General features: G+C 42.3%; 1 protein-coding gene across 8 annotated transcripts in view; it reads right to left on the bottom strand.

The window, feature by feature from the left end:
• Positions 1 to 7,858: 7,858 nt before the first annotated feature.
• The window catches only part of LOC121578287 (band 4.1-like protein 1), a 110,100-nt gene continuing 103,201 nt past the window's right edge, over positions 7,859 to 14,757 (bottom strand). For all 8 annotated transcript variants that reach the window (XM_045223887.1, XM_045223889.1, XM_045223890.1 and 5 more), the window contains 4 exons: positions 12,582 to 12,677; positions 12,317 to 12,397; positions 12,042 to 12,158; positions 7,859 to 11,471 (listed from right to left, as the gene is read on the bottom strand). In XM_045223887.1, coding sequence (XP_045079822.1) covers positions 11,466 to 11,471; positions 12,042 to 12,158; positions 12,317 to 12,397; positions 12,582 to 12,677 — 300 coding nt within the window. In that variant the 3' untranslated portion in view covers positions 7,859 to 11,465. The remainder of the gene's footprint in view (positions 11,472 to 12,041; positions 12,159 to 12,316; positions 12,398 to 12,581; positions 12,678 to 14,757) is intronic.

The raw sequence follows: 14,757 nt of genomic DNA, 5'->3' as shown, positions 1-14,757 counted from the left end.
CTCCATCACAAGGAAACACCACGATCCTGGTCGTTGTGGATCGGTTTTCTAAGTCCTGCCGTCTCCTTCCTTTGCCCGGTCTCCCTACGGCCCTACAGACTGCGGAGGCTCTGTTTACACACATCTTCCGGCACTACGGGGTGCCTGAGGATATAGTGTCTGATCGAGGTCCCCAGTTCACATCGAGGGTCTGGAGGGCGTTCTGGGGTTCTCGGTCAGCCTGACCTCAGGTTTTCACCCCGAGAGTAATGGGCAGGTGGAGAGAGTTAACCAGGATGTGGGTAGGTTTCTGCAGTCCTATTGCCAGGACTGGCCAGGGGAGTGGGCGGCTTTCATCCCCTGAGCAGAGATGGCCCAAACTCACTCTGCCACTCCTCCACTAACCTGTCTCCGTTTCGTGTGTACTAGGTTATCAGCCGGTCCTGGCACCTTGGCATCAGAGCCAGATCAAGGCACCTGCGGTGGAGGAATGGTTTCGGCGCTCTGAGGAGACATGGGACGCTGCCCATGTGCGCCTGCAACGGGCCATCAGGCGACAGAAGGCGAGCGCCGACCGCCACCGCAGTGAGGCCCCGGTGTGGCTCTCGACCCGAAACCTGCTCCTTCGCCTGCCCTGCCGGAAGCTGGGTCCACGGTTTGTGGGGCCATTTAAAGTCCTGAGGAGACTGAACGAGGTATGTTATAGGTTACAGCTCCCCCCTGATTATCGTATTAACCCCTCGTTGTGTCTCTCCTCAGGCCGGTGGTGGCTGGTCCGCTCCAGCAGTCTGAGGTACGGGAGGTTACTCCGCCCCCGCTGGACATTGAGGGGGCCCCGGCGTATACTGTGCGAGCCATCATGGACTCAAGGTGTCGGGCGAGGGGCCTTCAGTACCTCGTGGAGTGGGAGGGGTACGGTCCGTAGGGGAGATGCTGGATGCCGGTGGAGGACATCCTGGACCCTTCCTTACTGCAGGAATTTCACCGTCTCCACCCGGATCGTCCTGCGCCTCGTCCTCAGGGTCGCCCCCGAGGCCGGTGTCGGCGCGCTGTTGGAGCCGCGCGTCAAGGGGGGGTTACTGTCATGACTTCCGCCGAAGTTGGTGCCTCTCCTTGCGCGGGCGGTTATCGGCGGTCGTCGTCACCGGCCTTCTAGCTACCACCGATCTACGTTTCTGTTTTCCATTTGTTTTGTCTTGATTGTACACACCTGGTTCCCATCACGTTATGATTATTTCCCTATTTAACCCTCTGGTTCCCTTTTGTGCATGATAGTTATTTGTTTTGTGTTTATGACTGCTGTGAGCTGGTGTATTTCCCTGCGTGGAAATTAGAATTGTTTATTTTCGAGTAAAGTTCGTTTGGTACTCAGTTCTGTGTCCTGCGCCTGACTCTGTCGTACCGCTGCACACTGACACCTGACAACTACTCCATGGCTATTCTGAAAGTTCTAATAGAGGAGTCGAATAATGGAACACCCAATACTAGCCATGGTAGGGATTGTAATAATAAAACACATTTATAGTATTTATAGTATTTTATAAAGGGATAAGATGGTATTACAAGAAAGGATAACAAGCGAAATAATACATCTTCAAATATAACTAATTAGAACACAAGTACTCAATCAACAAAATGGAGATAAAAACATAGCAAACAGAAGACATAGTATGTGGGTATGTGTTGTGATGGAAGGTGTGGTGTGCGATTTTGTGTTTGGAAAAGTGTGGCGTTAAGTGAGTAAAGAAATGGTTGCATATCCCAGAACCAACATGTGTCTGTGAGCAGGGGTTGTGAGAGAGAGCTTTCAATTTTGTGCAGATAACATTTACATTTTAGTCATTTAGCAGATGCTCTTATCCAGAGCGACTTACAGTTAGTGAATACATATTTTTTTATACTGGCCCCCCGTGGGAATCGAACCCACAACCCTGGCGTTGCAAACGCCATGCTCTATCAACTGAGCTACAACCCTGCCGGCCATTCCCTCCCCTACCCTGGACGACGCTGGGCCAATTGTGCGCCGCCCATGAGTCTCCCGGTCGCGGCCGGCTGCGACATAGCCTGGATTTGAACCAGGATCTCTAGTGGCACAGTTAGCACTGCAATGCAGTGCCTTAGACCACTGCGCCACTCAGGAGTTGATAAGGGAGATACATTTTAAAATAAAGTATACATCTAATCTATTATTTTATTGTCGTATCATGATGGAACAGTCCCCAACCCTATATCCTAGACACCCACCTGAGCAACCCATACACCAAAGGGAAGTCCCCATCTGTTTTATGGCCCTGCTGTAAGTTACCTACAGTGGGGAGAACAAGTATTTGATACACTGCCGATTTTGCAGGTTTTCCTACTTACAAAGCATGTAGAGGTCTGTAATTTTTATCATAGGTACACTTCAACTGTGAGAGACGGAATCTAGACAAAAATCCCGAAAATCACATTGTATGATTTTTAAGTAATTAATTTGCATTTTATTGCATGACATAAGCATTTGATACATCAGAAAAGCAGAACTTAATATTTGGTACAGAAACCTTTGTTTGCAGTTACAGAGATCATACGTTTCCTGTAGGTCTTGACCAGGTTTGCACACACTGCAGCAGGGATTTTGGCCCACTCCTCCATACAGACCTTCTCCAGATCCTTCAGGTTTTGGGGCTGTCGCTGGGCAATACGGACTTTCAGCTCCCTCCAAAGATTTTCTATTGGGTTCAGGTCTGGAGACTGGCCAGGCCACTCCAGGACCTTGAGATGCTTCTTACGGAGCCACTCCTTAGTTGCCCTGGCTGTGTGTTTCGAGTCGTTGTCATGCTGGAAGACCCAGCCACGACCCATCTTCAATGTTCTTACTGAGGGAAGGAGGTTGTTGGCCAAGATCTCGTGATACATGGCCCCATCCATCCTCCCCTCAATACGGTGCAGTCGTCCTGTCCCCTTTGCAGAAAAGCATCCCCAAAGAATGATGTTTCCACCTCCATGCTTCACGGTTGGGATGGTGTTCTTGGGGTTGTACTCATCCTTCTTCTTCCTCCAAACACGGCGAGTGGAGTTTAGACCAAAAAGCTCTATTTTTGTCTCATCAGACCACATGACCTTCTCCCATTCCTCCTCTTGATCATCCAGATGGTCATTGGCAAACTTCAGACGGGCCTGGACATGCGCTGGCTTGAGCAGGGGGACCTTGCGTGCGCTGCAGGATTTTAATCCATGACGGCGTAGTGTGTTACTAATGGTTTTCTTTGAGACTGTGGTCCCACCTCTCTTCAGGTCATTGACCAGGTCAGGCCATGTAGTTCTGGGTTGATCCCTCACCTTCCTCATGATCATTGATGCCCCACGAGGTGAGATCTTGCATGGAGCCCCAGACCGAGGGTGATTGACCGTCATCTTGAACTTCTTCCATTTTCTAATAATTGCGCCAACAGTTGTTGCCTTCTCACCAAGCTGCTTGCCTATTGTCCTGTAGCCCATCCCAGCCTTGTGCAGGTCTACAATTGTATCCCTGATGTCCTTACACAGCTCTCTGGTCTTGGCCATTGTGGAGAGGTTGGAGTCTGTTTGATTGAGTGTGTGGACAGGTGTCTTTTATACAGGTAACAAGTTCAAACAGGTGCAGTTAATACAGGTAATGAGTGGAGAACAGGAGGGCTTCTTAAAGAAAAACTAACAGGTCTGTGAGAGCCGGAATTCTTACTGGTTGGTAGGTGATCAAATACTTATGTCATGCAATAAAATGCTAATTAATTACTTAAAAATCATACAATGTGATTATCTGGATTCCATATCTCACAGTTGAAGTGTACCTATGATAAAAATTACAGACCTCTACATGCTTTGTAAGTAGGAAAACCTGCAAAATCGGCAGTGTATCAAATACTTGTTCTCCCCACTGTATATGCAGCCAAAACATAAAGATAAATGCGGTCAGAGACCTATTAGAGCAGCACCGCTGCCTCAAGATTCTGAGCCTGCCTGGCAGGGTTGGTCCAACAAAGCCAGAGCCCCTTGATGGGAGAGCATAACATACAAGGAAATTCTGCTAATGAGAACCTTGACGACCTTGTACCTAGCCGGTGGGGATTCCGGTTGGGTACCCCCACCCAGGTAGTGGCAGTGCTGGCAACACTGGCTGCAGTAACCCATGGGGAGTGGTCACACTCGGACAATCAGAGATTGTGGCCCTGGTGGCACAAAATAATCAAAGGTCTGACTGCTCGGAGATGCTTGGGAAAAATGGTTACAACAGGGGACCAGAGTGTTTGTGTCTCAGGGGAAGAGGGTGGATCTGATCTCCATCACCTAGGACTTGACATAGGTTAATCAAATCTCACATTTTTGTCAATTTTTGCTCAATCTTGCATGCTTTCTCAAACAGCTGTAACTGTATATGCATTCGTAAATCAGGTCCTTTCTTGAGTTGGGCTCTGGGATGTAACAACCATTGAGCATCTGAGCTTATGGTTGATTGTGGAGGAAAGGGGTTGAGTGTGTTAGAGTATGTGCGTGTGTGTGTGTGTATCCCACATCTGTTGCAAGGGGGTAAGGATGTTAGGGAGAATATAGGATCAACCACAATAATTGTTTGCTAAAATAAGAATTGCTTGACAAAAATGTAATGTAATACAATGGCAATCCGGGTTATAGGTAACAATCCCAATTCCCATGAACTGCCAACATTATTAGGCATATTAATTGATAATGATGGAAATTAAGATATGCAAGATATTTGAATAGATATTTATTTTGAATAGCTATATATATATATTGAGGTGAGAGCATTGGAAATGCTTTTGGCGGTTGACCTGCTTCTGTTTTGTGGGTGGCACTGTGTGCTGTTTTCGAAGGATGGGTCCTGGCCCCTCGAGGGGCCTAGGGATCCGGGGCGACGGGGGTGGTATGCCGATCACTGGGATGACAACCCAACTTGGGATGGGGAGGGGCTTTAGCGGGGGGAATAGTGGAGAACAATTGGAGGGTTACTTAGTAGAAATGCAAATATCATGGTCCAGCTATATGGACACTCAATCACTATGGTATTTTTTATTGGTAAATTTACAAACATATATTATGACAAATAGATTTGAAACCTGTATCTCATTATGGTAAGTGGTGAAATAAGTATATCCAGTTATAATTGTAATGGCTTAGCAAATAATAACAAAAGAAGAACAATATTTACATGGCTCAAAGAGAAGGAATATAATATCTATTGTTTACAGGAAACTCATTCAACAATTCTAGATGAAGTTGTGTGGAAAAAGGACTGGGGGGGCGAAATATATTTCTCCCATGGGCAGAGAAACTCAAAAGGGGTGATGATATTAATTAACAGTAATTTCGATCCAAATGTGCAAATTGTCCAAACAGATCCGCAAGGTAGATGGATTATTTTAAATATGTTATTGGACCATAAACAGATATGGCTCATTAACCTTTACGGACCAAATAATGATGATCCACACTTCTTTGACAATATATATAATAAATTATCAACCCTGCAAGCAATACAAGACTCTATTATTATGGTGGGAGATTATAATACTGTTTTAAATAGCTCAATGGACCATAAAGGAAATCACACTACAAATTATCACCCTCATGCTCTTAAGGAAATCATGAATGTCATGGATACATTAGAATAAGTAGATATACGGAGGCTTAAATATCCTGACCTAGTGAGATATACAGTTGAAGTCGGAAGTTTACATACACCTTAGCCAAATACATTTAAACTCAGTTTTTCACAATTCCTGACATTTAATCCTAGTAAAAATTCCCTGTCTTAGGTCAGTTAGGATCACCACTTTATTTTAAGAATGTGAAATGTCAGAATAATAGTAGAGAGAATTATTTATTTCAGCTTTTATTTATTGAATCACATTCCCAGTGAGTCAGAAGTTTACATATACTCAATTAGTATTTGGTAGCATTGCCTTTAAATTGTTTAACTTGGGTCAAACGTTTCGGATAGCCTTCCACAAGCTTCCCACAATAAGTTGGGTGAATTTTGGCCCATTCCTCCTAACAGAGCTGGTGTAACGGAATCAGGTTTGTAGGCCTCCTTACTCGCACACGCTTTTTCAGTTCTGCCCAAATATTTTCTATAGGATTGAGACTTGTGGAGGTCTACATTTTTTTTTCTGTGGTCTTGGCTGATTTCTTTTGATTTTCCCATGATGTCAAGTAAAAAGGCACTGAGTTTGAAGGTAGGCCTTGAAATACATCCACAGGTACACCTCCAATTGACTCAAATTATGTCAATTAGCCTATCAGAAGCTTCTAAAGCCATGACAACATTTTCTGGAATTTTCCAAGCTGTTTAAAGGCACAGTCAACTTAGTGTATGTACATTTCTGACCAACTAGAATTGTGATACAGTGAATTATAAATGAAATAATCTGTCTGTAAACAATTGTTGGAAAAATTACATGTGTCATGTACAAAGTAGATGTCCTAACCAACTTGCCAAAACTGTAGTTTGCTAAAAAGAAATTTGTGGAGTGGTTGAAAAACAAGTTTTAATGACTCCAACCTAAGTGTATGTAAACTTCCGACTTCAACTGTATATGCATGCGGCAGCCTCTACACAAACCATTAGATGCTGTTTTCCATTGTGCCCTTAGGTTTATTACTGGTGATGGTTATAGAACTCACCATTGTGTTTTGCATCAAAAAGTGGGCTGGGCCTCTTTGTATGTAAGGAAAGAGCCACATTTTCTTGTGTTTATCTACAAAGCACTCATGCAGAAACATCCTATTTATCTATCATTGTTAATTCAATTCAGACTTGGATAACACTGGAGGCCCCTTCGGTCTCCACAGAGTTGGGTAAAGCTGCTTTTAGTTTTTTTGCGCCCTTTATGTGGAACAACTTACAGAGCTCTCTGAAATTAGATGTTCTGGTCCTCCTTTGGCAGTTCAGAGTAATGATCGGAGACCTCTATGTTGATAAATGTGTCTGTTTAACTTAATATGTTTTATCATTTTGTATATTGAATGTGTATGATGTATTTATGCAGGGCTCATCTATAAAAGAGACCCTAGTCTCAGTATGACTTCCCTGTCAAAATAAAGGTTAAATAAAAAAATAAAAATAAAATATTTACAATCCCGTTAACCAAACAGAATACTCATTTACCAAGCTCGTATCAATAGCTCTTATCAATTTGTAAATTACAGTGCATGGAGAATGATGGTGTTATTTATATCAGAAAAAAATTAAGTGCATGTTGTTCCACTTGGAACTAACAGGTTGCTCGACCTTATTAATATTTTAATGGCACGTAAAGGTGGTGGAATTATGAAGGAATGAAGTCAAAGTCAGAATCTGTAGACATACCTCCACCACACCATTTCTTTGCTCTCCACCACAAAGGAATAGCAGGTGAATAGCATGCTATTGTCATGCTTAAGTTCAAGGTCAGAATACTCATAGATAGAAAAGTGCATAAAAAGAGAAAAGTGCATGAAAAGGGAATCACGTTCCATTAAATGCAGGCTTAATTAACTTGGGTCGGAATTCTGCCCTTAGAGCATAGAATGTATATATAAAGAGTTAGAGATATCAAATGACAGTCAAAATGTTCAAAATGCGAAGCAACAATAGAACAAATGGCACTTGGCAGTAATAGTAGAACTATAACCATTAAGTTATATTTTAATCAATTTGAGGATAATGATGCTTATGCTTGATTGAGTAATGTACTTCTGTAATCTTATTCCCAATTGCAATTTTCTTAAGGGCCACAAGATGGCAATGCAGGATACCAAACAAACTAAAAGTAACTGCCTAACGTCTCAAGCCCTTTACCGGTTTCCACAACATGATCTTACAGCATTTGTCTTCCTCATGAAAATCGCAGAGACAATGTGAATAGCACTGAGACATTTATTTATTTATGTATGTATGTATGTTTTCCATTTAGACAATGCAAATACAGCAAACACACACCACCAAGCACTAGGGGGAATGTAGAGCAAACAGGTTGAGGTGAATTGAAGGGTGGAAAGGAAGAGTGGGGTGGATAGTACTTCACGTGAGCCTATGGAATCAGCCAGTTAGTTCTGTCCTATTGGGGCCTGGTGATTGTTTGTAATCTTTCTGCTCTTCAATAGATTTTCATTCCAATTCGTATTATTCCTACCACTGAAAAAGTGTATGATAGTATTGCCCAGTTCTTCTATGGGACCTTAATGAGCATGTAGGCTATAGACATTTTAGCCGTGGGGTCATCCAGGGCTCCAGAAGAGGTCATGACCTCAACACCACATGGAGAGTGGATGGCTGAAATGTCAGTAGATCACACAGGTATTCTAAATAATTAATAATTAATTGGTTTCCCGTGTAGCTCAGTTGGTAGAGCATGGCGTTTGCAACGTCAGGGTTGTGTTTTCGTTTCCCACGGGGGGCCAGTATAAAAAAACAAAAAAACATGTATGCACTCACTAACTGTAAGTCGCTCTGGATAAGAGTGTCTGCTAAATGACTCAAATGTAAAAATGTTTCTAGAGGCAGTGACTCCAACAGTAAGGCACCCATCATCAGTGTAACTAGTGCACTGTATTAGTCCTTACGCGTAGTCTGAACATTGCACATTTGTGAATCCTCTATTACAAAATGTGCACAACCTCATACCACTCTTCCGGTATATTTGTAACCATATGCACACATAGAAGTATTTATGTTCATACATACAATATGCCTCCCACCCTTCAAAACAGCACATCAGATATACAGGGCAACTTCTTTCTCAATGTCTATACAGCAAGTAATCATTTTGAGAGGTGTGTGTCCAGTATAGAAAAAACACACATTTCTAACAATATCGGTGCTGCCTATCACTGCAAGCAAGTGCCTTAACATGAATCCAGTGTCATTTGACCAGATAAAATGAAATAAAATATACAAAAGAACTGTTAGGGACTCTGTTTCACAGAGACTGAACTTTACAGCAGTTAAGACAAAGTCCAAAGGATCTTCTCCGTTACTTCAGGGTGAAGTGAGAATGGAGTAATTATGACAAGCACGGTAACAAAGCCATGGGAACACGGTGGCAGAGCTCAACTTTTAGATTCAACTCCATCTTGGAACGTTTTGGTAATGCTTTTTATATGTATAACAGTTCACAGTTTTCTCTTTTAAGTAGATTGATAATGGATTACAATAGCGAGGTGGCTACAAGAGAGACAGTTATTGCGAGTCTCACAAGCAGTTAAGATTGACCGCTGTAATTAACAATATCACATAGGAGATGATGAGAGCAGAGCGGCACTCCAAAAATGAATCTGGTTCTCCTCAGTTATATTTTCAAAGTTAGTCCACACAGGGAACAATGCATAGTATTTATTCAACAGTTTGTTCCAGCATCGTTTTTTGTTGATTTTTCAGACTGACTGACTGATGTATATGCAGCTGTTGAATATAGTTTTAGAGTTTTTATCCAGAGAGTCTACAGATTTGGCCAGGTAGGGCTATGGAGGCCTTGGTAGGTGTTCTGGAACAGGTTCACCTCCTGTCTATCTGTCGAAGATGATGAAGTTTGGCCTTAAACGTGTCACACTATGAATCCAGGCTTTGTCTGTGAGGGTACAGAAAAAGGAATCACACACTTAAAAATGTTTAGGGAAGGAAAGAAACCCACCAGCTGACATTCACAACCACTCTTATAAATACAAATGTTGAACTCATACGCCATAACTTAAAAACAACTAAAGTAAGTAAAAAAAAAAACATATCCTCACATTTCATTAAATTATTAGATACTGTAAAATATTAAAACTGCTCATTTGACCATACTATGGCTTTGTCTCAAATGACACCTTTTTCCCTGTAGAGTGTACTAGTTTTGACCAAAGTAGTGCACTACATGGGGAAATGGGTATGATTTGACATTTGCCCTACGTGACCAGCATTTGCGACTGAAAGTATGACAGTAGGATGACTGAAGGAGAACAGGATGAGGAGAGGAGCACAGAAGGGGGTGTGGAGGGATTCGGTTTGTTATTAGCCAGAGAACGAGAGTCAGAGCCTGTAGTAGTAGTATACTCTGAATGCCAAGTGGAGTCCCAACTCATAGTCTCTTGATGTTGTAGAAGTGTCTGTCCACGTATTTCTTCAGTTGACTCTCCTATCAGTATAGTCCCATCAGCTTTGGTTGACATGCAGTGTCTACACGTTGCAGAAGTCTATTCCACAGAATCTTTCAGCTATAGATTTGTCTGAATGTTCTGCCATCTTGAGCACTTCCTGTGGATGTCAGTTCACAGACAGGTCCGTATCGTTCATTCCCTCGACTATTTAGAATCATGCATGTGAGTATGAGACGCTAATCGATACATTTTTATTTATTTTCATAAACAAGCAAACACTGGACTTTAAATTAGATTTTTCTATTGTTAAAAATGTTTAAAAAGCTAGTAAGACAGCTGTTGAATATATGTGTCACACTGGTGACAACAAGCATTAAAGGCTGACCATCACCCCTGCAGAGCACCCCTCCCCCCAAACCCTTCCTCACACTACACTCACCCAGTCCCCATGCTTCATGCATGATGTCAGCACAGAGCAGGCATCTCCATGGTGACCATATATGACAGCAATTTGTGGAGGTGGGCTATTGAGTTCCTGAAGAATAAATTACCAGTACTTACAGGTAAGTCAATGTGTTCTGGGGAAAGGTCAATCTGATTTTTTTGTGGATTACATCATCATCGCTAATAATTTAATTGAACTACACTGATTGGGGGTGAGGAACCATTAACATGCCATTATGTTTGTACAGTACATATAGAGTCTGTCTGGGGATGTAGAATATCAGAACCATTATACTGATCTCTCACAGATCCCATAGCTAGTAGTGCAACACATAAGCCCTATTCTTGCCATATTCACGACCAAATACAGGTGTAGGATCAAAATTTGAGCCAGTTTGCTACAGCAGGAAAATAATCCTACAGCAACAGGAAATGTGAATTATTATTTGAGTTAAAATTAATGGACATCTTTGTAGGGGTTGATACATTTCCGTAAGGGCAAATCAAGTCTAACATTTTAAAATGTAAATGACAAACTTTAGAAGCCTTTTTAAACCTGAACAATTCTCAGCAACAAAATAGTGATAAATGAAGATCCTACATCTATAGTCCTATTCTTTACAAACCACGAGTCAGACCTCTTGGGGGTCTACTGTACAAACACTGGGCATTTTCTAGGGCATTTTCCAGAGGAAGAGTGGTTGGTGGGCGAGGGTGGGGGGCGAGGGTGGGTCAGAGGCGGCATCACAGTCGGTTTTGGCTAAAGGGACAGGAGAGGAGGCATATACTGTTGTAGAGGAGACAGAGATTATTTCAAGGAGCGCTGTCTATTGTACTGTAGTATACACTGTGTGTAGGTTACTGTAGTCCTCTTGCAGCGGTGGTGTGGGGAGACAGGGAGTTGACGGGCTCCTGTCCCCACTCCCAGGAACCACCATGAGTGATCAGGACTGAAACAGAGAGAGAACACCACACAGCTCTGTGAAACAGACTGACACCAGTGGGATAAACAAGATGTTTTAAACGCAGGTTGATGTTTATTGTCATGAATCCTTCCCTGGAGGCAGAACTGAGCAATTTCCGCTAGATGGGCCAGCTGCAAAGTCAAAATTGTCTATATCGTAAATATTCATGAAAACTAGCTTTTTGGTCTTAGTTTAAGGTTAGGGTACGGCATTACGGTTAGCAGTGTGGTTAAGGTTATGGTTAGGTTTAAAATCTGATTTTATGTGTTTGTGGCTGTGCCAGCTAGTGACCACTCTGCAGAGTTGCTTGCAGGGCAAGAATCATTACAATAAATTACAAATTGCATTTTAAACAATATAATTGACTTACATGTCCAACATACTGTACGTGTGAGCTATGGCATATCTAAAGCCCCCTATAGCCTATATAGCATACATACACAAATAAATGCATACGCACGCACACACACAATCACACTGTCTATCACTATCTCTCTAGTTATTGAGGCAATACTATGGTGTCTTGACAGTGGTTTACATTGCAGCTCCACATACCTCAGATTTCCTATGTTGCTCCTCAGTGGGCGACTCTGTTTCCCTGACAACCACTGCTTTTGTCACCAGCATGTCGGGGTGTTGCTGCTTGGCCTCCTGTATCGCCATGGCAAGGGCCTGTGTGATAAAGGTCACAGTTCACATTAATGGCCACTATTAATTTGCAATCAATCTACAATATTAGTGTCTTTGAGTGTCATGAAAGACGCCATACAAATAAAATGTACTATTACAGTACTTATAACTTAGTAACGGTTGTGACTGTTGTTCCTCACCTGATGTTGGTCCACGTCATCATCTCCTGTGATGATGATCCTTTTCTCAATCCTGGTCTCGGAGTAGCCACCTTTCACTGTCTGAAACACAACACACACATTCAACATCAATCTACAGATCAGATAATGATTGTGACCTTTCATAGCTCTATAATGTATATTATGTCCTGTATATTAAGTGAAGAGGAAGTGTCAAGACCCAACACCCAAGCAGCATCAAGTAGTCTCTCTTTTTAAAGGGCGCAGAAGAAGCACGAGGGGTTACCTTGGTAACTTGAGTTGTGGTTGCTGAGGTGACATTGTCGGCGGTGACAGTCAGTGGGGACACTACAGCCTCTCTCCCCAGGGTGCCTGCCTTCACCTGCAGCACGGTCATTAGGAGAATGAAGGGTCACTTACATTATCAGCACAGCAGCTACAAACACACACACACGAACACACACACACAGGCATACACACACACAACCAGTGGTTAGATTGAGCCGGAGCTACCCAGAGCAAGGGTCAAAGAGAGCCAGATGGAGCTGAGCTCCAGCACCTTATGGGTCCAACAAGGATTTTCTATTTAATTTATTAGGATCCCCATTAGCCGACGCCAATGGCAACATCTAGTCTTACTCGGGTCCGACACATAACGAAAACGACAAAAAACTTTACAATTTACACACATTTAAAAACATTAACATGTAATGTGTATGTGTGTGCATCTATCAGTTAGTACATACACACAACAAGTACTGTAGGTCACATGGGCGTTGTGCTGTGAGGTGTTGCTTTATTTGTTTTTTTAAACCAGGTTTGCCGTTCACTTGCGCTATATAAGATGGAAGGGAGTTCCATGCACTCATGGCTCTGTATAATACTGTACGTTTCTTTGAATTTGTTCTGGACATGGGGACTGTGAAAAGACCCCTGGTGGCGTGTCTGGTGGGGTAAGTGTGTGTGTCAGTGCTGTGTGTAAGTTGACTATGCAAACTATTTGGAATTTCCAACACATTGTTTCTTATAAAAACAAGAAGTGACGCACTCAGTCTTTCCTCAACTCTTAGCCAAGAGAGACTGGCATGAATAGTATTAATATTAATATTAGCCCTCTGATTACAATGAAGAGCAAGATGTGCCGCTCTGTTCTGGGCCAACTGCAGCTTAACTAGGTCTTTCTTTAAAGCACTTGACCATATGACTGGACAATAATCAAGATAAGATAAAACTAAAACCTGCAGAACTTGCTTTGTGGAGTGTGGTGTCAAAAAAGCAGAGCATCTCTTTATTATGGACAGACCTCTCCCCCTCTTTAAAATCATTGAATCTATGTGTTTTGACCATGACAGTTTACAATCTAAGGTGACACCAAGTAATGTAGTCTCCTCAACTTGTTCAACAGCCACACCATTTATTACCAGATTCAGCTGAGGTCTATAATTTAGGGAATTATTTGTACCAAATACAATGCTCTTAGTTTTAGAGATGTTCAGGACCAGTTTATTACAGGCCACCCATTCTAAAACTGACTGCAGCTATTTGTTAAGGGTTTCAGTGACTTCATTAGCTGTGGTTTCTGATGCGTATATGGTTGAATCATCAGCATACATGGACAAACATGCTTTGTTTAATGCCAGTGGCAGGTCATTGGTAAAAATAGAAAACAGTAGAGGGCCTAGAGAGCTGCCCTGCAGTACACCACACTTTACATGTTTGACATTAGACAAGCTTCCATTAAAGACAACCCTCTGAGTTATATTAGATAGATAGCTCTGAATCCACGATATGGCAGAGGTTGAAAAGCCATAACACATACGTTTTCTCAACAACAGGTTATGGTCAATAATATCGAAGGCTGCACTGAAATCTAACAGTACAGCTCCCACAATCTTCTTATTATCAATTTCTTTCAACCAATCATCAGTCATTTGTGGTAGTGCAGTACACGTTGAGTGCCCTTCTCTATAAGCATGCTGAAAGTCTGTTGTTAATTTGTTTATAGATAAATAGCATTGTATTTAGTCAAACACCATTTTTTCCAACAGTTTGCTAAGAGCAGGCATCAAGCTGATAGGTCTGCTTTTAGAACCAGTAAAGGCCGCTTTACCACTCTTGGGAAGCGGAATGACTTTGGCTTCCCTCCAGGCCTGAGGACAAAGACTTTCCTTTTGGCTCAGATTAAAGATATGACAGATAGGAGTGGCTTTAGAGTCAGCTACCATCCTCAGTAGCATTCCATGTAAGTTGTCAATGCCAGGAGGTTTGTCATTATTGATCGATAACAATAATTTTCCCACCTCTCCCACACTAACTTTACAAAATGTTTTTCTTTCATTATTTGTTTTTTTATGCATGAGTACGATGGCATTTCCTGCCTAAGTTTGCCCACTCTGCCAATGAAGTAATCATTACAATTATTGGAAACATCAAATGGTTTTGTGATGAATAAGCCATCTGAG

Source organism: Coregonus clupeaformis, chromosome 12 (genome assembly GCF_020615455.1).
Source record: "Coregonus clupeaformis isolate EN_2021a chromosome 12, ASM2061545v1, whole genome shotgun sequence".
NCBI classification, from domain to species: domain Eukaryota; kingdom Metazoa; phylum Chordata; class Actinopteri; order Salmoniformes; family Salmonidae; genus Coregonus; species Coregonus clupeaformis.
Note: the sequence above shows the minus strand (reverse complement) of the source record. Positions and strands in the feature narration are given on the sequence as shown.